This window comes from Callorhinchus milii, unplaced genomic scaffold (genome assembly GCF_018977255.1).
Source record: "Callorhinchus milii isolate IMCB2004 unplaced genomic scaffold, IMCB_Cmil_1.0 Scaffold3, whole genome shotgun sequence".
NCBI lineage: Eukaryota > Metazoa > Chordata > Chondrichthyes > Chimaeriformes > Callorhinchidae > Callorhinchus > Callorhinchus milii.
In genome coordinates this window covers 60,215,329-60,241,015 of record NW_024704744.1, presented here as the reverse complement: position 1 = coordinate 60,241,015, position 25,687 = coordinate 60,215,329, and the positions used below count along the sequence as shown (strand labels likewise).

General features: G+C 37.3%; 1 protein-coding gene across 1 annotated transcript in view; it reads right to left on the bottom strand.

The window, feature by feature from the left end:
- Positions 1 to 1,660: 1,660 nt before the first annotated feature.
- cnsta (consortin, connexin sorting protein a) overlaps positions 1,661 to 25,687 on the bottom strand; it is a 48,968-nt gene continuing 24,941 nt past the window's right edge. The window contains 6 exon segments of the mRNA XM_007898405.2: positions 1,661 to 5,307; positions 6,873 to 7,002; positions 12,486 to 12,599; positions 12,601 to 13,424; positions 21,790 to 21,880; positions 23,365 to 23,386. Of these exon segments, the coding sequence (XP_007896596.2) occupies positions 5,102 to 5,307; positions 6,873 to 7,002; positions 12,486 to 12,599; positions 12,601 to 13,424; positions 21,790 to 21,880; positions 23,365 to 23,386 (1,387 nt within the window). The 3' untranslated portion in view covers positions 1,661 to 5,101.

Below are 25,687 nucleotides of genomic sequence, written 5' to 3'. Positions count from 1 at the left end.
TTTCACTGCACTTTGTACTTGTGGCACATGTTAACTACTGCAATTGCCTATATAATAGCCACTAAATTTTTAAAAAGAGTCATTGTGTGTGAAATGCTTTGAGATAGAGATATACACATAAGGCACGGTATCACACGCAGATATGAAGAAGGGCAAATCATATTGCAGATCAACCAGGAGAAAGCAGTTTGTGGTCACATGGAACATGGATGCATAGATTGATAGTTTAGAAATTTGAACTGCCTTCTGCTAACAATGTGTAAATCTATAGAAATTAGAATATCAGGAAAGTTCAATCCAGAATGTAAATTGAAAGAAGAAAACTCCTCCCCGTTAAATACAGAGCAGTAGAAAAAAACACACAAACACCACAGTGAGCAAAAGACAAAGTACTGTTTCAATGATATAAGATGGGGGTGGCACATATTAGTCAAGAGGAAATTCCTGATTTTGTCAAGTGAGACATTTAGTAAATGTTGAGAGGAAAAAAAATATTTTTTATGCTATTTGAAAGTCAGAAATGAAGACAAAACATTGTTTTTGTCAATTACATTATCTGAGCAGTTATTTGGAAATTCATATTCCTTTAAAAATACTCTTGTCCCACATCCGTAATTTGAAAACAATATCAATCAGCACACAATCCAGCAGTACAACCCACAGAGACAACTTAAAATTGATCTACAAGGGGATAGGGAGCAAATGGAGCTTGACAAGGATGGAGGTGATAGACTTGTGGAGCCTAGTCTGGGAAAGGATACAGTCTGGAATTTGTGGTGGGTGGAGCGTTGGAGAAGTGAAAGGTTACAAGGCTTAAAACACAGTTTTACGTGTGTGGGGGGATGGGTGGTGGAAGTTATAGAAATGGGCATTATTGCAGAGGTGGAAGGAAGCAGACTTGAGCAGAGCCTGGATGTAACATTTAAATTGATTAACAAACCTCTGAGGTTCCACATGAGTTCCGTGAGTTCGAGTGAGCAACCAGAGTAGTTGACATGGTCAACACCTGAGAGGGTAAGGAGCCAATATAACCAAGTAAACAGGCTCAGTTGTTGACATTGACAATGTTGACATTGAGCTTGGAAAGTTATGGCTGAACCATAACCTGATGTCTGACAGGTAGTGTCAGAACAGTGGACCTGGAGATGAGAGGCAGAAGTGTAGAGTTGGGCATGTGCTTACAATGGAAGTGGACCCCCATGCCTGTGGATATCACCAAGGGGGAGCATGAAGAAATGGAGAGGACTGAGGATAAAGCCCCGAGGAACCATATATGACCATGCAGGGGCAGGAGAAGAAGCTGTTAGATGAGACAAAATGGAAATGCTGGGACAGAAAGGAATTAAATCAGTAAATAGCACCTCTGAGTCACTTACCTCTTATACTTGAAACTCCAATTGAACCAGGAAAATACCAAAGCCTCAGAACTATGCAGATTTGTTTTGGTTACTTTTGCAAGTGACTGTTGCAGAAAGATTTACTCCCCACATGTACTGTATAAGCTTTATACTACCGCAATCAATCATACAATTCCAACTGGGCCACCACAAAGTTATTGCACTTATAAAAATGTGCAATAACTGAAATTTTATTACTGCTTGTATATTATCAATCTAACATTATTTGTTGGCTGAAAGTAAGTCACAAGGATTTCAGCCAGTGTACATATGCCCTGTTTGTTTTATTTTAAAATAGGGTTATGGGTTGGCAGAGAAGCAGCTAGATATTCTAGTTTACCTTGGGGAAAGAGCACAGAGAAAGGATGTAATATAACTAAGTATATTTTGAAAGAACTGTTTAGCTTTATCTGGCAGACTAGGATATCCTGTACATGTACCAGACAGATCTCAGTAGCATCACTGCAGCAGTCTTGTTTCCTGCATACCAAAGATTCATAAATCGTCCACTCAGGAGGACAAAATATTTGGGAGTTGACAGCATGCTAAAGGTTCAAAAACAAATGAAGAAATGTGTTACATTGACTATCAATTTAGAGTGACCAATCCTCAGGCTACAAATGCTGGTTTTCAACAAACAGCATTTCAGAATTCAGGACTCAATAATGCTCTAAAACTAAATAATTCATGCCTTTTAAAAAGGATAAATCTATTATGAACAAATAGAATAAACCAAATTTTAAGTAAGGATTCTCTATTTGAATAGCAATGTTAAATCACAAATTGTAATTTGAAGTACATGATCACAGTGATGGAAGTTACAGGATACACTTTTACAACAAATAGTTCCATCTTTGTTACAATCTCTGTAGAAGGTTTATCTCAAACTAATACAGTAATAAAATTACAGCAGTGTAATTCTTAACATTTTGGTGGGCATGTTAAAATAGTTTTTGTTTACATAGAATAAGATTTGCATGATATAAAATGAATAAAAACATCCAATAATTCACACAAAGCGTGTTGATTTCAACAGGTGCAGCTAGCTCAGAGTACAGGAAACTACAGCACTTCGTTTTACACATTTCTCAAACTTACATGCAAAGCCATGAGCATTTACAATGGAAAATAAACTCTTAAGTAGTTTTGTTCTACAGCAATTCTACACTAAATAAATTAAACATGTCCAAACTATTAATTTCCCAATGTGTACTGATCCAGCCAGTAACACATAACTATATGTAAAGCATCTTACAGAGATAAGTCTTGTGTCATGATACAGATCAGGTTTAAACATGGCAACTATACTGTACATATATAAGTTTAAAAGTTGTAACCATAAAATTTAAGGTCCTTTTCAATGCAGTGATAAAATAAATACCATCACCTGCAGCCTATGCATTTTAAGCAGTGCAAGTATAAGAGTTACTAGTATAATATAATTATATTATTGTAAAAATATAATTACATTATAATTGCAAATTATTATAATAATTGATTTTTCTGCTGTTCCTGGCTGATATAGGCTTCTCCAATGTATAAAGGGCAAGTCCACTGCTGGAGGTTTTATCCAACATTTTTACAATGTTCCACATAAATTATATCAAAGGAGAACACCATGATTGGTCAGGTTGGTATTTACACAGGGGCAGCTCCTTAAACATTATTAACAAAATAAATTACTCAGGCAAAGCCTGTGTGTGCCAACAGAAAAGGACAAGATAAGCCTCCTCAACAGCAGCAATGGGTTTTACAGCTTAACGTATTTTACAATGACCTGAAAATAGCTACTCTTGTGATCTGCTGGAGCCAGTGTGTGCTGTCACATTGAACATGGTGGTGTACTTCATGTAGGCATCTGCCCTTTAATTTACAACAGCATTTGCATACATTTTTGGTCAGTGTTTTGTAAAAGCTATTTATAATAATTTCTCTTACCATGGGAGATTACTGTTTCACACCTTAACAATTCAAAGTTTGTGAAATAACAGAACATTGAAAGTTTATTATTGCACTTTGTGTTGCAGTGAAATAGATCTAAAATTCAATTATTTTACAATAAGCACGAGGCAGAGCACTCTGGTGTAATCAACACCGGATCAGATCAATATAAAGCTGCAGTAATGAGGCTATAAAGACCCTGGCATATGCACCTTTCTGAAAAGGTCAGATGCCAACATGAAAGATGAAAATGTACATTCCTGGCAATTCAACAATGCCCAGAATATTTCACTAACATATGGGAGCAATTATGAGACTAATCTAATTCAGATTCAGATAACATTCTTGATTAAATGTGCAATGCTATGGCATTGATATTTTTTCTAGTTCTATTTTCTGACCCAGTGTTGCAAGTTAACAGCTCATAAGACTGATAAAAAGTGCTGGTAATGCACAGGAGCAACCTGGGAATGACTTAACCAATATCCCCTCGAGTGCCTCCTTTGTGCATTCTCACTTCTCAAATCAGAGATTAACTGATGCAGGGAAAGCACTGTGGCCAACCCACACCTCCTCTACAATTCAATGCTTTGGAGCAATTTAAATGCCGATATAGTCATGTCACTGCCCTTTTTCGAAATGGTAATTTTACTGCATAACTAAGCAGGATACCAAAACTTTAGATTTTCAAATAGTTGCTTCAATAAAAATTTAAAATTAGATTAAAATTTCATTCAGCAGAATAATTCAGATGAGAAGTCATTAACCAAGATTTTTTTTGCTGGTTGGTAAAAATTTAATAATTTTTATCACCCAATGAAGCTTTAAGTTAGGAGTTAATACAATGCAGAAACAAACAGTAAATCTTTCTCAGTGAATAATTCACCCTGGTCACACACAGGACACATGACTAAACACAAAGTGCTGAAATTGGTAATTAACAATATTTACATATGATTCTGACCAAAAATAAATCCCTTTTACCTAACTTCAGATATCCAAACTGCAATATGTTAACAGATTCTCATTGGAGTGCATTGCACTCTTGCTCTATTTTGGGGGAAGAGGAAAAGACACATGGGTTGTCAAAGACAAAATCATACAGATTTAACATCTTGAGACCTAATTATCCTTGGAATATTTCTTAGGAGTGTGTGGAAAGATCTGTACAAAAAAAATTAGCAGTTATCATAAAGTGATTCCTGTTGTCAAAGGAGAGACTTGAACACAATTTAAAAAAGGTTCTTAAAAAAAATAAAAGAAATTGTATAGTCTGCAACTTTATGTGGAATTTTAAAAGCAAACTGATAATTGCAATGAACTGGCAGTGCAAAACAGATGGTAAAACTGACATGTAAAACCAAATACAGATTTACCAATTATTAAGAACAAGTCCATTCACATGGTGATATGATGCATTGTTCTTTGAGCCACAATAAATTGATTTCCCTTATGTGCTGATTGCTGTAAGAGGTGATTGTAAACTCAGTTTCTCCTGAAGTAATTGACAAGCCTGTCAGTACAATTTCTGCAAATATTAACAGGATTTTTTTCCATCCTGTGGAAACAAGATTATGCCAAAAAAACTGATATGCGTTCAGGTTAAAACTCGATGTTTTGTTGGTTAGAATCCAATCATGTTACATTCTACAGCAGATCGTACTTTGCAGCAGGAACAGCAAGGTGCGAACCTTTGAATTTGGTTTCTCTGAACACTTACTTACACGGTGACTTAAATTCTATCAATCTGGATAAAATGCTTTTTATGAAAATAGCAACCAGTGCTTTGCTTTCTCAAAACTCTGTTGGAATTGAGCATAGTAGAAGTCCATCTGTGCTGTGAAGTCTCTGCACACACTGGAGTCCAAGTCACCAAAAGTGCAATAAAGGGCTGTTCCTCCGACACTCAGAAAAACTGTGATGATGCATAGCAGGACCAGGAGAAGGCAGGAGTCTGCACTTACTTCATCTAAGATCAGAAAAAAAACATGATCTAAACAAATCTAATTACAGAACTGAAGTATGTTAATGGTGAAGTAAATATTTACAACGAGTAGGAAACCTTAAATTTACCCACAAGTAAATGCACCCATTTACCATCCCAGTAAACCTCTGATGTGCATGAACTGGCAAGACACACAACTTAATCTATCAGTAAAATCTGCTGTTAAATCAGTTCCTGACTGTAAGCGACATCACTGAGCTATTTCTTGCATCAAAATCAGGATATCTGCCACAGCAACTGGAACCCAAAGACTGAGATAGGTCACTGCCTTCTATACTTACTGAACATCAATCAAATCTGAATTTACAATACTTATACACTGGGTAGAAGACTGGGAAGAATATGAAATTAAGCATTTGACCCTAACCCTAAACCAAACTAAAAAAGCTAGCTTTTTTTGTAAATGCAAATGCAGATTTACAACAACAACTTGCAACAACAATGATAAAAATGATTAATATCCTTTACATCAATTTACCACAGAAATTTTAAATCATGTAACTCAGATCCTTTGGCGTCAGTCTGGCTCAGTTGAAAGTACTCTTGCCTCTGGGCCAGAAAGTTGTGGTTTCAAGTTCCATGTCAGGATTTTAAATTCATAGTCTAGGCTGACACTTCAATGCAATTCTGGGGTGCTGCATTGTTGCAGGTGCTGTACTTCAGATGTTAAAATGAGGATATTGTTGTGCCAAATTGGCTGCTGCATTTGCCTTCAAAATACACTGGACTTCACAGTATATCGTGAAGCACTTTCAGACATCCTCCCAATGTGAAAGGTGCTATATTAAATCAAAGGATTATTTTTATAAACGAAAATTAGACACTTAACAAATAATCTAAAAGGCAATGGGGAAAAGAGCTGAGTAAATGGATTAGTGTAGGTAGTTTTAGTGGGGAACTAACAGCACAGGCACAATGTGCTGAAAATTCTACAATATTATATAATGTTTAGTTAATATTAAAACAATGCAATTATCATATTGAAAAATCTAAAAGTGCTTCGCAGGTAATGACAGTCAATTGTATTTGTTGTCGCCTGTATTTTTAGGTTATGCAGCAGCCATTTAAATCAGCAAAGATCCCAGAAACAGCAGCCATGAGGTGAATGCCCAATCAATCTGGAGGATTGTTGGTCAGGTGTGAATCAATCCCACTTTTTATTGCACTTTGCTCATTTCCAATAATAGATAAAATTAATCATTAATGGCTGGATATGTAATAAAATCTGTTTTAATTTGATGGCGGAGTGAGAAAAGGGTAAGTGGGCAACAAACCTAAATAACAACATTTACAGATCCAAGTTGTATATTAAAATACTTGTTTAATTCAGGCTTAAATCCAATAAAACACTTAGGCTTCATGACGTTAGTATGACTCATTTCTGTAACCCTTATGAGAGTGTTTACGTGAGTGCCATTATAATTAACATAATGGGCATAGCCATGTGACAAGAATTAACAGAATATCTTACAGCCTTGTGCTAACAGCGTGGTACTAAACTAGCCGCAGCCAAGAAGTTACCATCTTACCCTGATCAAGCACATCTTCTGGATCCTGAAATCTTACTCTCCTCTTTGAAGATTTCTGGTGGACTCGCAAGATCTCTTGGTTTAAACTTCTTTTCTTCAGTATGGACACAAGTCCTTCTGGAGGAGTATTCTGTGTGCAAATTAGCACAATAGCTAAAAGTTAAAAAATAGAATTTTGGAAGTTCGAGAACAGTGTTGATTCTAAAATAGTAAACATTTTGTGCTTCTCAAAACAATGATTCCCTCGTGAGGTTAATTGCTTAAATACTATTTAAATCCAGGACGAGGGAAACATGTTTAAAATGGTGAATAGCTTTAAAAACAGATATGAGGAAGAACTACTTAAAAAGTAGCATTCTTCAATGTTTGGAAGAATGCATCTGCTCTGGTAAAAGAGGTAAATATATAAGGATATTCAAAAGGAATCTGGATTTTATGTTGTGTAAGACAGTTTAGTAGATTTTGATGGGTTAATTGGAATAATTTGTCCTCAAATCAGATTCTTGTTTCTTAAAACTGCTTCTGAAACTGCACTTGAGCATTTGTGAAGTTTTCAGGTCAACTAAAGAAACTATTGCAATTTTGGTGGGCATTAGCCATTATCTTTACAATCTACAGGAGGATTGTGTGATTCAACGGTAGTCACTGGTCAATAACAGCTCTGCTTACCAAGTGACACAATGAGCTGAATGGCCTCCTATGCTGTAAACTGTGGTCCTATGAACAACACATTTCTGTACATTAGGTACTAGAGGGCCGTTTGGAAGCATGAGATTGTACCTAACGTAAGTCACTTTTTTTCATGATAAGGAGAAAAAAAATGGAAGAAATGATTACTAATTACAGCATATTCCAGATCATTAACTGCAATGACATTTGATGGGCATGTCTTTAATCAAACTTGAACCAGTCCAGGTGAACAAAGGCAGCAACAAACACACCCATAATACATTTTTTTCTTTCGAGTGTTGAGTAGTTTTCTCCATGATGTGAGTCATTTCCCAGCTCAGGACAGACAAGAAACTTGCTTCAGAGTGGAACAAGAGGAGTCCAGAGTGATCTGCCCCCAATTTCCTCTCCTTCCCTTTTAGGAAGTAACTATGTTTTTTTCCCCCTCCATTTCCTCTCCTTCCGTTTTAGGAAGTAATCATGATACCTTCCTGATAGGAAGTTGTGTGGGGGGATTTCTGGAGCACAGTGGGCTATGCCATCTTTTTTGTTATTATTCGGCAACTTCATGGAGTGGTTTTGAAACTAATCTACACAAATAGTTTCTATGAGCCAGAACCTCTGAAACTGTTCCAAACACATCACTTTATAACTCATTCTCTGTCAGATTCGTATCTATTACTATATTGGATACCCACACATTAAATATGTATGGGAATTTCAAGTTTGCAAATTAAACAGAATTTACCTTTCATTAATATAATGATACATTTGGGTGATTATGCATGATGATGCTCACTTTGACAATGTACTGGAATGCTGCTGCCACAGGTGGAACTGGTTGTAAGTTGGTGCATTTGGGAGAAAAATTAGCAAATAGGCAGTTAATGTTACTCGTAGTAATCAGTTTGTTAAGGCTGAATTAGATGCTGTGCTTCCGTCATGAAAAAAATGGTTTTAGATATACAATAGTTTAATCTTTTGCTTTGCGTTTAAAACAAATCAATAATGAACTGCAATCAATTCCACTAAATACAACAAGCTGGAAGGAGGGTTAATAAAGGAATTGTGTTTAAGGTTTACATGATTTGTTTCAGACTTCTCATTATGAAGTTGGCTTTCAAGATAGTCTTTTCCACTATTTAATTGGTTAAAGATCTGTTGACTTGCACCTGCTTAAATGCATTTCATTCACAGAATGTGACAGTGGTATTTTGTTTCCATCATAAAACAATGCAATTGAAATATAGCTTTAAGCTGCCTGGAGTGCAATTCATTCAAACGCAAATATAGTTTTGGGTTGGATTCACAACATCCAGGCTCGTCTACGCAAACTTCCCGCAGACTTCACGTCCTCCTGACGTGAAAGGCGCTTTATAAATGGAATCTTGTTGTTGTTGTTGCTTGTCGGCCTCCCTAACTCCTCCCTCCACAGGCTGCAGATCGTACAGAACTCTGCAGCCCATGTCCTCTCCCGCACGAGCCTCCGTGACCCTATCATCTCCATCCTCGCCCAACTCAACTAACTTCCCATCACACAGAGGATACAGTTCAATATCCTGGTCCTCACCTTCAAAGGCCTCCATGACCTTGCTCCCCTCTACCTCTGCGACCTTCTAAGACTCTGCCCGCTCCTTCCACTCAGCTGCTTCATGTTGCCCACCCACCATTGGTGTGCAGGCCTTCTGCCACTCTACCTCCATCCCATAGTCCCTCTACCCCGCCCCCTCCCTTGCCTCCTTCAAGTCCTGTCTCAAGACCCTCCTCTTTGACCATGCTTTCGATCACCCTCCTTTCCCCACTGCTCTCCAACCTTCCCGAACCCGACCCCCAGCTCGGGTCCGAAACTCTGACTGTCCAGCGCCTTGGGATGTCCTCCCGATGCGAAAGCCGCTATACAAATGTACTTTTGTGGTTGTTAGACTAGCTTCCCAAAGTAAAGTACTTTTCCTAAAAATTTTAAACCTACTCTAGTTCCTTCCTTCATTCACCTACAAATGAAGCTGCTTGGAGTGCAATTCATTTAAACGCAAATATAGTTTTGGGTTGGATTCACAACATCCAGGCTCGTCTACGCAAACTTCCCGCAGACTTCACGTCCTCCTGACGTGAAAGGCGCTTTATAAATGGAATCTTGACACATTCACTACACTTTACAATAAATCCTGTAAACCGCTTTGAGACATTCTCCCCATGTGAAAGGTGCTGTACTAAATACAAGGATTATTATTTGTCCAATTACACTTCTCTCTATAAATGAAAATTAGTCACTTTTGAGTGTCAGTCTGAGTGGTAATACTCTTGCCTCCGAGCAGAAGGTTGTAGGTTCAAACCCCACTTTGTGACTTTGACTTTACATCATCTAAGCTGATACTTCAGTACTGTACTGGAAGTTGCTGTCTTGATGGAAGTTTTAACATTTACTGATACCCTCTCCTGTCCTCAAGTAGAAACGTTTGTAAGGATCTTACTCTTGTGACTTTCAGTTTTGACCAGACATTTTTCTTCCCCCCACCTCACCCAACGTACTCCTTTTTCTCCTAAAGACTGTGGAAGTTTTGTGCAGGACCTGACAACCTTCCAATATTTTGTCTAAATGGTCCTCATGTGTGAGCCTGGGCAATGAGAATTCTGTGACAGGGTATTGTAGTAATAATAATAATAATTCTTGCAATTGGTATAGTGCCTTTCATGTCTCAATAGTATTGCACAGTATCCAATAGTATTGGATCATTTTGGGGAGAGGGATAGAGAAAGGAATAAAAAAAGTCAATCCCTGAAACTCTACACTTTCTAGGAGGTATCATCTCTCCCGCATTATGGAGGACATAGACTGATTTTTCCTCTCTGCCACCTGAAGTAAATTAATAGATTTTTTCGAAAGCTGTTAACTACCTGAGTAATTCGAAAGCACATGTTGTTTGGTTGTACTATTACAAGATTCAAAGGAATTTCTTCACTCAGCGGTTGTCAGATCACTAAGTTTTGGACTTTGTAAACCAACTATTGCGGCTGAACAATAGAACCGTTCAGAAAGGAAAAGGACCTGAGAAGCAAAAATTAAGGGATGAATTGGAAAGTCCTTTTTAATTCTTTTAAAAAAAAGTTATAATTTAGAAAAACAGGCAACACTGGTGTAGACTGATTACACCACTTCATTCTGCATAGAAATTTCTAATTTTATATTTTATTAAGTAAAACTCATAACATTGTGCAATCCTTTTGTTGCCAATACTAACTGGAAATGCATATCTGGACATTGTATAGCAATACAGAAATCCAATCCTTACATAAAGGATCAAAGATGCAAACATACTTCAAGTTTAACTAATAGAAATTGATCCAGTACAGAATTCTGCAAATCCACTAATAGATCTCCAGCCATACACAGCTGACCTAATCACTTTTTTAAAAGCTGCTTATTTGGCACATTGACCATCATTAATGTTTAATCTCTAAAGATAGCATATCCGCAATAACATTTAAAGTGGAGATATTAAATCAAGTGCATTAGGTCCAATTGTTAGCACATGGCTTTATCGCATGCTAATAGAGAGCACATCTGGATGATATTATCCTTCAACTATTCTCTCTCAGCTTTGTATACAGATTAGTTTGGGCTGAAAATTTGCCACCAAATACTTTCAGTAAACATCAGAATGTGGTCATTTTGTGACACAATCACCCACACCACTCATTTATATACAATAGAAGATCAAAGAGCCTGGGATTTGAACCGAGGTTCTCTGATAACTTCATACATTTTTCAGAATTGCACAGCCCTTGGGTTTTACAGATTTTTTTTAAAAAAAAGTTAAAAGATATAAAAGTAGTTAATATAAATCAAATTTTGATCTTTTGAATAAATCTATACCTATCCTCTTTACGTTCCCTCCTATCAGCATTGCCGTTGTCTGATCTACAATAGTTTAATTTAATAGTGTTAAAAATGATGCAATTTTTAAATCGTCCAGACATTGATAACATAATTAACAGCTGTAGTAATTCCCCAAATGGTATAGAAAAAGTTATTTAACTCAATGGATTTCTCAAATTGTAATATTCAACGTTCTAATATGATATTATAGCACATGGTGCAGCAGGTTAGTGCAACCAAGTTATTGCACCACAAAATGTTCGAGTCTGGGTTCACTTCCACAAATTCCTAGATCTATAGTCCATAATTTCAGGAAGACTATCAGGAAAGTATGGAGCATTTAATGCATCCTACAAAATGGAAAGGTTGAGAGAAGAGGAAACCTGGCTAAACTACTGAAGCTCCCTGCACTTGCAACCTGGTTGTACAGTGACCTAAGCCTTTGATGTAAGCAAGATGAATTGAACACTGAAGGATTTTTTTAATATATAAAATTACTAATAAAATCTTATAAGCAGAAAAAAGTCAAATTGTATCTTGAAAAAAAATTAAAACACCGGCAGCTGGTACAAATCGGCACACAGGAAATTACAATACTGAATGAACCGTAGAATACGAGTTATAAAATATGCAAAGGTTTGGAAAAGTTTCATATACTTTCAGAATATGCCAGCAAATATAGTTTACCTTTCCGACTTCTGCTAAAAACAATCTGTAAAATTGGGAAAGATTAACAAAAGTTTCTAGAATACTTTAGAGGTTAGTGAAAATATGATAATTATCTTTCATTTCTGGTAAATAAATTTCAACATTGAGGTTTCATTTTAGCAAAACCAAAGTAAGTAGATCAACAGTTAAGAATTTGGCACGTAAATACATAGCTTTTGTCTCATTCATACATAAAAAGCAGCTGTTGTATGATTAGCAACTATAAGAAAAAACATGCTTCATGGATTTTAAGCAAAATCTGGGTGCAAAAAAAAACTACATCCAACATCATCTAAAAATATCAAATTAAATTTATCTTGAAACAAAGTTAGTACTAGCAGAAATATAAATAACATTACCTCTTCTATCTGTATTCTCTTTGCAAGTTCATCCAAAGAAAGTGAATTCTCACTTAAGTGCATCACTAACTCATCAATACCATCCTTCAGATGGAAAGGGATTTTGTCCTGTGCATAGTCGGAGGGTTGCTTCCATAGTATAGTCTTCTTCCCGTATCTCTGTGATTTTTTCTGGCATCTGATATTCATTAAACTCCACATCATAATGAATTCCCTCATTTGTGACTTCTGTTCCTATGTTTTCTTCCATTTGTTCACATTCTTTGCCTGTTTCATTCAAAATATCTGTTGCACTTTGCTTCGGTGTCTGGTTTATCCTTGTATTTCCTTCACAATGATTCCCATCCTGTTTAGACATAATCTTATTTAAGCCATCATTAGAATCACTGTTAATATGCTTTTGTGATGCATGATTTCCTTGTTTGGGCACAGCTTGATCTTCTGTAATTATTTGTACAGGAGTGTCATTACATTTCAACAATTTCTTATGCCAATTTTCTTCAGTAGTTTTGCCAGCAGATTTCAAATCATGATGTAGATTTTCAATTTCCCCTGCATGAAAGAAAGGAGTAGTGTTTGTAACAACCTCTGCCTCATCAGAGAAGCCCTCTGTCTTAATTGGTTTTGCTGCAGTCAGCATGTCCTCACAAGGCGCTGTAGCATCTGGCTGGAAGCAGCTTTTATCCGTTACAGTGTTTTCAGAATCCAAGCACTCTGCCTTGTTGTCAGGGTGCACCCTGCCCTTTGCTCTTGCTGTCTCTCTCTGTACCTCCAGCGATGATTCAGCAGTACACAGTGTTGACGCTATCTTGCAGCCTTTTTCCACTGCTATTCCAGACTGTGCAGCTTCAGTTGTCCTGCCCTTGGTCATTTCCAATGGCGTGGGTTTATATTCTGCACTTTGCACTGTTGATAGAGCTGCAGGTTGATTCACGTAACCTACAAACAAAAGAAAGAAATGCACCTTTTATTTGCGATTCAAGACGCTTGCCGATGCAGCCCTTGAAAAATTGATATGCTCTGACTTTGAATTTTCAATCATGTGACTGTTAAGTGAAACCCCATCTGCTAATCCTGGCTCAGATCCATTCAATAACCAGGCATAAGTGACATTAAATTTTTAATGGGTTTTTATACTTCATCAATTCAGGCACAGACAGGCAGTGAATTCACATTAGCTCACTGTGAGGCCCATTTATATTTACTGACTACCTATATGCTGTGAGCTCTGTTACCGAAAGTCTATAATTAAGTAATTAGGTTAAAAATGAAGACATTTTGCTCTACTTTAAGACGTAATAATGCAACAGTCAAGTTGCACGTACTCTTGTTAAGGTAGAATTTTAAATACAGCATACACCATTTAAAATAACTCAGTAAAATATAAAATATTGCCTTCCAGTTTTTTGACTTACTGAAATTCAAAGTGCTTCATTAAAAGAAACAAAAGTCTTAATTTAGCATGAACATTTAAAATGGCCATTGTACTTGTGCAACAACAATAAGTTTACCGATGTTGACAATGTTTATATTTACTGTTTTTCCTCTACCAATTTTGCACTTATTTCCAACAAGAGTTGCTTCAAACTGTATGTCTCCTTGATCCAGGAGAGTGGGGCATTCATCACTCCTGCTCCATGTGTGGTGTTGGTCATCATCACTTACTCACCAGTTCCATGCTATAACTGGAAGGTATTTTTTTCACATTGTTATCCTCTTCCTTCTTCCTCCCCCAACCCTCAGATGATATTTCAACAACATAGACAATATTATGGGATTATAGTACATAGGTAGTTTGGCACATATGTGCACGCAACCGCCAGGAAGGTGGAAGGCGAACGAGATGGCCCTTGGTCTTTATTCGTCTAGCATTTTTTATGTCCTTATGAAGCTTCATTGTTTTGAAAGGCAGATTTACCGAGTGGTACTGGTGTAATTGGTTTGGCCAATGGAGCAGATGTGTTGACTGCACCATCCTCCTGGATGAAGCAGGTGTATAGTTTTAAGCTGGTTTAAACTGAGCACAAAATTGGTTTCCAGAACTAGTTGGCTGACGTCCAGAATGCACTTTGGAAAATTATGTTCATAAATCAGGATGATGAAAGTATTGGATAGTCAAAACATGTGCACCGGTGATAGCTTAATGCTATTCTTCTAGCAAAACAAAACAAAGGTTCCCATCTGACAAGAATAATTTGAACTGGTGTCGGATGACTCCAACTTGTAATAGATTAATGCACACTATACTTGTCTATGTTGTTGACACATCATCTGAGGTTGGGGGAGGAAGAAGGAAGAGAATAACAATGTGATCAAATAGCTTCCGGTGTATAAGTGATGCTTAAAAACTTGTGCCAAAAGTTGATCTGGTCACAACTATGATGCCACCAGACTAATTTCGAACTGTAAACCTTAAGCTAGGAAACAGCTTTTTTAAGCAGGCAGCAAATCTTGGGCATTTCTCCCATCTCCAAATGAGGCAGTACAACCTGGAAGCCTAAGGAAAATAGACATTTCTCTCCTACTTCCCCTCAAAATATATCTAAACAGAAAGCCTGCATCAGGTAGAAATTAAGTACATGTTGAAATATAGAGAAAATAGAGGCAAAGATGGAAAACAAAAGTTGATAATATATATATTTTTAGTTGGTATATCATTCATAATACAGTAACATAACCATGAGGAAGGTGAACACAATTGCTATTCCAGTCTCTACCAGCAATCTAAGGGGTAAGAACAAATTTCCTCAATCTTTTTCCACTCTGATATCAGCTTGAATTGTGTTATTGACAAACTAGAATACCGATTTGAAAATGTTTATAATACAGTAGTCATCACTTAGAGACCTGCATTATTTCAGCCATGCATGCATCAATGTAAAAAATATTTTGTTACCGCTTTTACTTTTTAGTTAATTGATACCTCTCCCTATTTGATATTTTGTTGATGGATGGCTGACCTGGAATGACTATTAAGGTGAGCACTTGAAAGTGACACCACACAGAATGCAAGTGACATCTGATTCAGCTAACAAGAAATTTTGTTGAAAGATTGACAAATTGGCAGAAGTCCGTCCAAGAAATTTCACTGTCAAAAGTAGCAACAATTTAATTCTTTATTCGGATAAAAGTATAACTTTTAACTTATACCAACCATTCTCAATGTTAATTTAAGCTTTCACAAGAAACATTAAACTGAACAGAATATTTTTTAAAAAGCAAAAACATTTCTAGCTGTTGTGTGTAGACTACAGAAAACTTAATCGAACATATATAGCAAAAAGCAAGTTAGTGGGAGTACCACAATTCAAGTAAGGATTATGGTCAAACAAAAAAAGACCAATTTCTTAATAGCTAATATCTGCTTTTAAATTGTGATGTTTTAAAAATTGAAAACATTACTTGTATCTAATATGAAGAGAATTCAAATTGAAAATGTTGATGGCGTACTTAATCTTCTTGAAACGGTATAAACGTGGCCATAAGGCCAGCTACGATTTCATACATCCCAAAGAAAGCACCAGATTGTATGGAAACAATTTCTGAGCACATTTCCATTACTCCATCCAGACCGGGTAACTCCCACTGAGGTCAGCAAATGTTTTACTGAAAACTCACTGGCATTAAATAATAAATAATATCTTTGACATATGCATTTCTGGAATATACAATTTTAACTAATGCACCTTGCCAAATGCACTTCATGCATTCACATTACGAACAAGGGCTCTTCATAAATTAAGATTTATCAACATTGCAAAAGTAGATCAGCTGAACCGCTTAACATTGGATTTTTAATATATATTTGTATTATATATGTAATATATATATAGCTCCCCAGAAAATTTCCTGTAGAGGTGTCTAACTAGGTGTAAAGATTTCAGATTGGCAACAACTTGGGAAAGCCTGTTTTATAAAAAGATGAAGAATCTGAAATTCTGCAGGGATACTTTCCCAATAAGTTCAAAATATCTTCATTACCATTTATGTACAAACTACCTCCTCTGACTTTCTTTTACTGAGGATTTTCTCATTATGGAAGTACAAATTGTGCAGGATTCTATCGCATTACAAAATCAGTGGAGAATGTTGGAAAGAATACACCATTGGCAAATAAAAACTGTCAGATTTGGGTTACTCCTTACTCCAGTCAGCGGGAAATGTACAGTAATATAAAAGGTTCAAACAATATCTGTAATATTAATCATTGCATTTGGCGTAGTGCCTTTCATATCAACAGGACGTTTCAAAGCATGTCACAAAATTTTACTATAAAGTGCAGTGACTGTACTTGTAGGTGAATGCAGCAACCCATTTGCGTGCAGCAATGTTCCACAAATAACCATAAAGTGAATGACCAATTTTTTGTAGGGTGAGGGATTGTTGGCCAGGACATCGGGAGAAACACCCTTCTCTTTACAACATCGGGAGAAACTCTGTGACTAGGCCTCCCTCTGCCTCCTCATTCTCCTCGACCTCTCTGCTGCCTTCGATACCGTGGATCACTCCATCCTCCTCCACCACCTCTCCTCTCACCCTTCAAGGTTCTGTCCTTGAATGGTTCAGGCCTTATCTCTCACACCACCTCCAGTTTGTCTCTGCCAACGGTTTCTCTTCCAGTCCCCGCATAATCTTGTATGGTGTTCTTCAGGGTTCTGTCCTCGGTCCCCTCCTCTTCAACCACTACGTGCTTCTGCTCAGTGACAGACATGGGGTCAACATCCACGTGTACGGGGATGACACACAACTCTATCTCTCTGGTCCACCCTCGATTCCAGGACAGCTGACTTCCTGACAGGCTGTCTGTCAGACATCAAGTCCTGGATGAGAGCCAACTTTCTACAGCAAAACTGAGGCCCTCCTGTTTGGCTTGCACAAGCGCCTCAGCACCTCATGCACAGGCAGCATCAGCATCCATGGTTGCACACTCCACCTCACAAAACCAGTCAGGAACCTGGGCGTCTTGTTCAACCTTCAACTGTCCTTTCTCCACCATTTCCATGCCTTTCCCCACCTCTGCAACATTGCCCGACTCTGCCAATGCCTCACCCCTCAGGCCGCCAAAACTCTCATATATGCCTTCGTGACTTGACTAGAAACTCCCTCCTTGTCGGTCTTCCCTCCACAAGCTGCAGGTCATCCAGAACTCTGTAGCTCATGTCCTCTCCTACCAGGCTCCGGGACCCCATCATCCCCACCCTCGCCTGGCTCCACTGACTCCCCATCCCTCAGAGGATAGAATTCAAAATCCTTGTCCTCACTTTCAAGGCCCCTCACAGCCTTGCCCCCTCCTACATCTCTGACCTGCTGACCCCCTATCAACCTGTCCGCTCACCCTGCTCCAGGTCTCCCATCCGTCCCACCCTACCATCAGCGGCCGGGCTTTCAGCTTCTCTGCCCTCACTCTTTGGAACTCCATCCCACAATCCCTTCGCCTTGCTGCCTCCCCTCTTCAAGGCACAACTCAAGATCATTCTTTTTGACCGTGCCTTCAGCCGCCCTCCTACCCCCTCTGCCCTCCCTCATCCCAACTCTTCCCCCCACACTCGGGTCCTGATCCCTGACTGTTCAGGGCCTTAGGGGACGTCCTCCCAACGTGAAAGACAACTTTATAAATGTAATTTTGTCCATTTGAACAGGCAGACGGGACCTCAGTTTAACATCTGATAATATAACTCTCCTCCACCATCACTGCATTGCAGTGTCAGTCTAGACTATGTGAGTTCAAGTAACTATGCGAGTTCAACATAAGGCTTGAACCCCACAACCTTCCGACTCGGAGGCAAAAGTGCTACCAACTGTGCCAGGCTGACACCTTCTGTAACATACTGCAGAACAGACACAGAATTGTCAGTATCGTTTCAACAAACTATTCAGTGATTCAAAAAGTCATTCATGGTTCCCAGACAACTACTTATAAGAAAAGTAAATAGACCAATATTGTATAGTGATTTTTCTGATGAAAAACGTGGCATTTTTATTACAGAATTGTAATAATTCAAATATTAAACAGCACCACAGTAGTTCTTGGAGCTGAGTCAAGGGTAGAGTTGAGTGTTACCTGCGCAGATATAATGGACAAGGAAGTGGTCCTGATTCTTGTGTATGTTACCAAGGGAGACGATATAATAATAATGCTTGCATTTGTTACAGTGTCTTATCATGTCATTGGAACGTTTCAAAGCGCTTCGCGGAATATACTGTAAAGTGGATGGACTATATATCTTGTGGGCGAAAATGTAGATGATGAAATAGAGGACAGTTAGAGCCTGATACCGTACAGGGGCAGGAGGAGAAGTCATTAGATAAAGTGGAAACTTCGTGCAGATAAGTGTGAAACCAGGAAAGTGCAGCCTTGGAGCTGAATCAGGGAGAAAGACGAATGGTCAAATTGTTAAGGCGGCAGAAGATCAAGAACATGACTGAATAAGGAGTCAAAAGTAATCTAAATGCCAAACAGAAATATTTTAAGAGAGACAAGGAAACAAAAGTACAGAGGGCTCGGAGTTGAGGTTAACTGAGTGAATATTAAAAAGTGAGAGAGCAATTGAAAACAAGACAGCAGACCACAAGGAATGTTAACACTAAAACGTTTAACCTATCAGATATGTATTTTAAGAAACAAGTTAGGAAGAGATAATGGTGATTAAGACATGGCACATGTGTTTTACATTTATTTTCAAATGAAGAATGGTCCAATTCCAGATCCAGTCCTTTTTGCTCAATTTACGGATTGAGTTTGTTTAGCTCAGAATTATTTTAAACAGAAGAACAGAAGTAGCAGAATATGCAATATGAAGAAACTAAAGACTTGAATGTCTACAAGGCAATTGGGCCAAATTAATACATTTTAGGATTCTCAAAAAATTGATGAAAGCTCAAATTATATTTTTAGGAATCATAAAGCGTTAGAGCTATACCTGAGGTCTCTCTCCACCCATTAGCTCAGTCTTTGTAAAGCACTTTGAGATGCTGCCCCAAAGTGAAAGGTGCAATATACAAGTGCAAATTGTTGCATTGTTAAATACCAAATTTTATCCTGTTATTCAAAAAAGAGCCTGGAAGTTATCGACCAGTTAGTCCATCTGTAATGGGGAAAGTACACAATACCATCAATGCTTACATAAGGAGGAAAGCCTCTATAAAATGGAGCCATTACAGATTTAGAAGCAAACGGTCATTCTTCACAAATCTACAAGAATTGTTTGAAGATTTAACTAGTGAATAAAATAATTTGGTAACGATGAAATTAACGCAAAATTTACTACTTGTATCGAAAACTGCCTTAGCTGGAGGAAGCAGAGTGGGATGACACAAACAGCTTCATGTGAGAGTAAGGAATAGCTGAATTCCACAGGAGTCTATTCTGGGATCCCTGCTGTTCAAAATATTCATAAATTAATTAGCGAAGATGTCTTGTAATATTTTAAATTTAACCTACAATATGGGGGTAACTAGAGGGCCTAGGTTTGAAATGTAAAAAGTTCAGATTATGATTCGTATTTAGAACTAATTATTTCTCCTCTTCCACTGTCAATATCCTTCGAGTTGGGAGGAGAGGGGGGAGAGTTAAGATAGGTAATTGGGTCTCTTTGGAGCTGAGCTGTCTCAGTTGTCCAATTCCTGAACCAGGCAGGTCTGCAATATTTCAAGACCCTCAGCCTGGTTTATCAGTAGGATTTGAAGAAGCAGATGAGACACTGGGCACAATAATTCTTCCAATTCACCTGTAGGCCAAAGCCCGAGGTGAAGCTACCTAGACAAGCAGCAGAAAGCTTACAAGGCAACATTTGCAATGGAGAGTTATGTAGTTTTAGTTGGTTAAACTCAGCAATACCAATATGCACACACTGGGGTCCCCAAGTGGGCTTTAGGCTCTTGCCAACCTTCATCCAATACTTTCCAGGAAATCAGGGTGCATCCCTCCAGGGGGAGGGTGTCCACTCCGTTTCAGACAGAAATCTTTCATGCTTATGCAAAACGATGTCTGGTTTGGATACTCTTAAGTATGGAGATGATTTTCCACGTGTTAACAGGCACCTGAATGACTAAAACAAAAATTCTGTCTCCCTCCCACCCAAGTTGGGGATTTACAGACTCACAATAAAAGTATATCTCATGCCTAAAGAAGTAGAGAAGCATCTGCTGAAGAATAGCACAGGAGGCCAGGATACAAGGATAGATGCAGACTGAAATGAGTAAGTATTCTGCGGGACACAATGTTGCTGGGATGAAAGGAGATAAGGAGGCAAGGGACGAGTGGCCCTGTTCATGTCTTGCCCTTGATATCTCGCGACATCAGTTTGTGAAGTAGAAATACATGTAGTATTTTCTCAAATGTCTTATACAATGTTATATATGCAACTATGTTATATATGCTAATGCAATACAGTCCACACCGGTCAGACAATATCTATTCTTTCTATGTCAGTTGTCATTGATGCGATTATTTTTATACAAGTAATCTTCCATTTTCTTTTGGATGATTGACTTCCATTTTTCCAATTATTGTGGTTAGGTTAATAGATTTAGTTGCCAAGTATGGTTCTGTGTGTGTTACTAATGACTGCTGATGTCCATAAAGCACTAATCAACAACAGTCTCAAGTCAAATTCCTAGAAACACCAAAATATGCAAATATGTTACCTTAGTGATTCACTAATAAGATAAAATCTCTGAACATGCTCTCATTAAAACATGCATTTTGCACATCTCATAATTGCTAGATTTGCCATGGCAATTTGACTATACAGTAGAACAGTTACAAAGCACTTAATTAATATGCAGGTTCACTTAAGCATGCAGTTGAAGTTTGGACCCTGACATTTACTTCTCTATCCAAATATCCAAAATTCTTGGGATCTGCCTCATTTCCGCTTCATAACATGCATGTAGAGAGGTGAATGTAGGGTGAAATGGGAAAGCCAAAATGGCTATGTTATAATAATAGTATTAATAAGCCTTACATCTGGTATCATACCTTTCACGTTTGGGAGGACTTCTCAAAGCACTTCACAGGATATAAAGTGCAGTGACTTTTTTTTAAATGGACAAAGAAAATCTTCCATTGGTGTCACTCCTTGCAGCCTGAACAAGAATAACATGTAGCTACTGATATCTGAAGTGACCTGCTAGCCAAGACATTGGCTATTTTAGCTTCTGAGCTAAAAACAATGGCCAACTTCCGGGCAATACATTTTTCAAAAACAGTATCAAGTGTTAGGCATAGGTATAGCCAGTCAATACCTTTGCTAATCAAAACTAACTTAAGAAAACATCAGAAGTATTAATCATGCATACTTACTAGAATTGCTGTCTGCATCATTTTTCTTGTGAACATCTGGTCCCTTTGAAATGAGGAGACAATCGTAGAAGCACTGCCCTAATGCAGTAATCTGAAATGTTAAAGAATTGAGATTGATACACAATTGTTGTGACCCCAACAAAAAGACTAGTCATTGGAACTTGAAACAGTCAAACTGCAGTCTTTGTATTAGACTGCAGGTGGCACATATAATAATCCTTGCATTTGATATAGTGCCTTTCACGTCTTCGAAATAACTCAAAGAGCTTCACAGAATATACTGTAAAGTGAATTGACTGTATATTTTGTGGACGAAACGCAGAAGCTAACTGCGCACAGCAGTGTCCCATTAACAGTCGTGGATTGAGTGACCAAATTATTGTTATTTAAAGGGATTAGTACACCCAGAAAAGCGATCTGTCAATCGACTAACAACCAGGTTCCTACTTACTGCTACGTAAACAGAGGCGTGTGGAGTAAAGAAACTTGTCCAAGGTTTCGCCTTGCCCGGGAATTGAACCTAGGTCCTCTCGCTTGTGAGACGATTGCTCGAACCACGAAGCTACAGGACTCCACAAGCAATAAAACTTGCTTTGTAAAAATTTGGCACAGTATCACACTATTTTTCAATTTTCTTGTCCTCAATATGGAAAAACAGAATTTAATTTTAGAAAGTCGCTTCTCAATATCCCTGAAGTTGCACTTACAACTTTGTTTACAGCACCCTGATAGTGCAAATCCTTTGATGACCACCAGAGGTTGTAGTGGAGCCACTTTTATCATACAAACTCGCTTTGCATTCTGCAATTACCAGTCCTGTAGTGAAGTGTCAGCTTAGACTACGATACCCTTCTGACTTAGAGGTGAGAGTGCCATCAACTGAGCCAGGCTGACACTTTCAGTCCACAAATTATTCTGGAAAGAATTTCAGAACCTGGCTCAACATTGCCCACAGAATAAGAAGATTATCACAACTCATGACAGACAGTGCATTCCAACAGTATTCATTTAGGAAAAAACCTTCAATCGCGTGTTGGGCAATGTGTTTATTATGGGCAATTTAATAATTGTAAAAAGAACTGAAATGCTTTAGTAGCAACAAATGTTCTCAATTGTGGTACCTAAGATCATTAATTCATACAATTATGGCATTTTGTATATTGTTTGCAACACTAAATAAATAATATTGTGATTAGGTTCTAAATTGGCTTCTAAATAAAGAACAGAGTTCATTAATCTTACGTACTCACTAAGGATACCCTGCTTCAAGTTTCCATTGCATTAGAATTAATGAAAATGTTCCGACGACATCATTAGTGTTGCAGCCTATTAAAATACCCTTTCAGAAAACAAACTGATTTCTAGTAAATGTACAAGCACAAAAAAAACTAAGTATTAGAAAAGGCCATTGAGTCCCTCAAAGTCATTCCTCAAAAAGCTGTGAAGAGTAATCAACTATGATATATTTATCACTACCTTAAACTTTTTTTAGCGTCAAAGTATTGGTAGTTAAACAATCTCAAAAAGACTTGCAGCATAAGGGCTTGATTAAAATGTTTTCAAAAATATTCTTACCTTATCTACAGGTACATTTGGCCTGAAAGAGTAGATAAAATATTATAAAGATAGTTAATTAAGACAATAGTCACATGCAAAATCTGACTAAATGGAAGACCATTAAAGACAGATATCACAATATCAACAAATCACAGAGCACTATCCACTAAGATGTAGGTTACTGCAATATGTATTTTGTTTTTCACAGTGCAATATAATAGAAGTACACCAACTATTGCAAGTACTGGAGAAAGATTAATACACACTAAAAGTATTAATACACACTAAATGCCACTGAATTTTATAATATTTAGAAGTACAAATGGCACAGTTCTATTTGAAAACATTTAAAATGCATTTTATTCTTTCCTTCTTATCTTTCTACTTTTTTCCCAATTCTTTCTCTATTGGTTTCTTCAAGTATTATCTGCCTTTACTATTCACAACTTTCTACCCTTTTACCTCCATAACGTTTCTCATGCTAGCATTGTAAATTTCCTGCATTTCCCATTTTTCATCCTTCCATTTATAGTTGCTTTTGAATTCATGTTTGATTCCATTTTTATCCTCTTATAAGCTTCATACTGACACAGCCTATTTTCTCTGAACAACTCAGGAGAAGTGATGAAAGAAGCAACACACTGTGCTGAAGCTAAGAAATAGAAAGCAGCTCATATCTCAACTGCTGAAACAGGTGATTAGTGGTCAAGGCCCAGACTGCTGTAGAAATTTCCATTTAATTATAACTTCATCTAGTTTTAGAATTCAGCAATCAAGCACAAAAACAGGGCAATAATGAGGTCAGTACTATTTTTAAACGCACTGGCCCGTAGTCTTTAAATACAAACCAAGATTAGCATTGTAAATTGAAAGTTATTAACCTCAAACCTGAAAAAAATGTTCAAAACTGTTTGAAGTCACCCAACTGTTACAAGTTAAAGCATGAACACAGTAATTGGGTTATTAGAAACTCATTCTCAGAACTCCAATCGCAACTCAATTCATCTCAGAGTGCTTTCCTTTAAATATTCAAACAGGGTACAGAAATATAAAGTTAATCAATGAAACAAACTAACATGGAGGAGTTACTGATCTCCTTGGATCAAGAGATCCAATTCAACACACACAAAAGTTGAAATAATGTAGTCACCGAATCACTAGATATTAATGACTATCCTAAGCAGTTAATTTAGCTCTACCTTCTTGAAATTAGTTCCTTCAACATTTATCAGCTTTCAGTAATCAAATGACTATACTTAACCTGCTGTAAACGGCTTTGATAATAATCCTGAATCTGTTTGTTACCTCTCAAATATTTAGCCTGTTCAAAAACTCCATAGAATGACATTTCCATACGATCCCTGCCAGAATTATAAATATCTGCTGTACACGAGAAGAGGGCCATATATAAAATGAATTACATGTCTAACTTCCTGAGGAAAAATCTGCAATCCTAGATTTGACCACTTTTGTGGATGAACTCTACCCGTCACTGAAAAATCCTCCAATGAGGTTTGCAATTTTGAGAGCTACTGCTTCTGTTGACGAATTTCAGCTTAATATAAAAGCACATAACTGTCCCCAACAAACCATTTAAATGTAAGAAGCAATGCAACAAAACATCCAGTTGTAACAGGAGCCAAGGGCTGAGTATTTATAGTAACCATCGTCATTTACAACAGTTTCAATTTTAAATATATAATATATTCACACACACCTTTTTAAAATAGGTTGTTGCTTGCACAAGGCAATAAATGCCCCACATCAAAGAATTTGTGTATGAGTATCAAAACACAAAAGCAGTTTATTGCCAAATATACTCTTGAGAGAAATAACAGCATTTTGCAAATTAGATTTTACTTTTAGATTGGCTTGGAAGATTAAATATTCTATTTTACAGCCATTTTGCTGCATGGGAGTGTGATTATTTGTAAAGGGATAAGAAATTTGAAGACCAGACTGTGTTCCAACAACCAACAGATCAGATAACCATGTTTCCTTTGCTATGATTAGCTTCTATTGACATCAGGGTATACAGATTACTTTGAAACAATATGGTTAAGTGAAAGACTCTTGTTTTCCTCTAGTGGCAATGGGCTAGGACAATAACGTTTGCAGCTGATGGAATTCAAACCTTAAAATAAAGTGTTTTAAGAGTTTGATATTAATGCAGTTAACACTTTTTATATGTAAATACTTATTGCCAACATGTTACATATCTTTTGCATCATTATTGAAACATAGCTGCACTTGAATACTTCTGCAGAGGAGTCCAAATATTTATCTGAAATACAATCTCGATAATGAGTCACTAACCAATATAAAAAATAGAATTCATTAT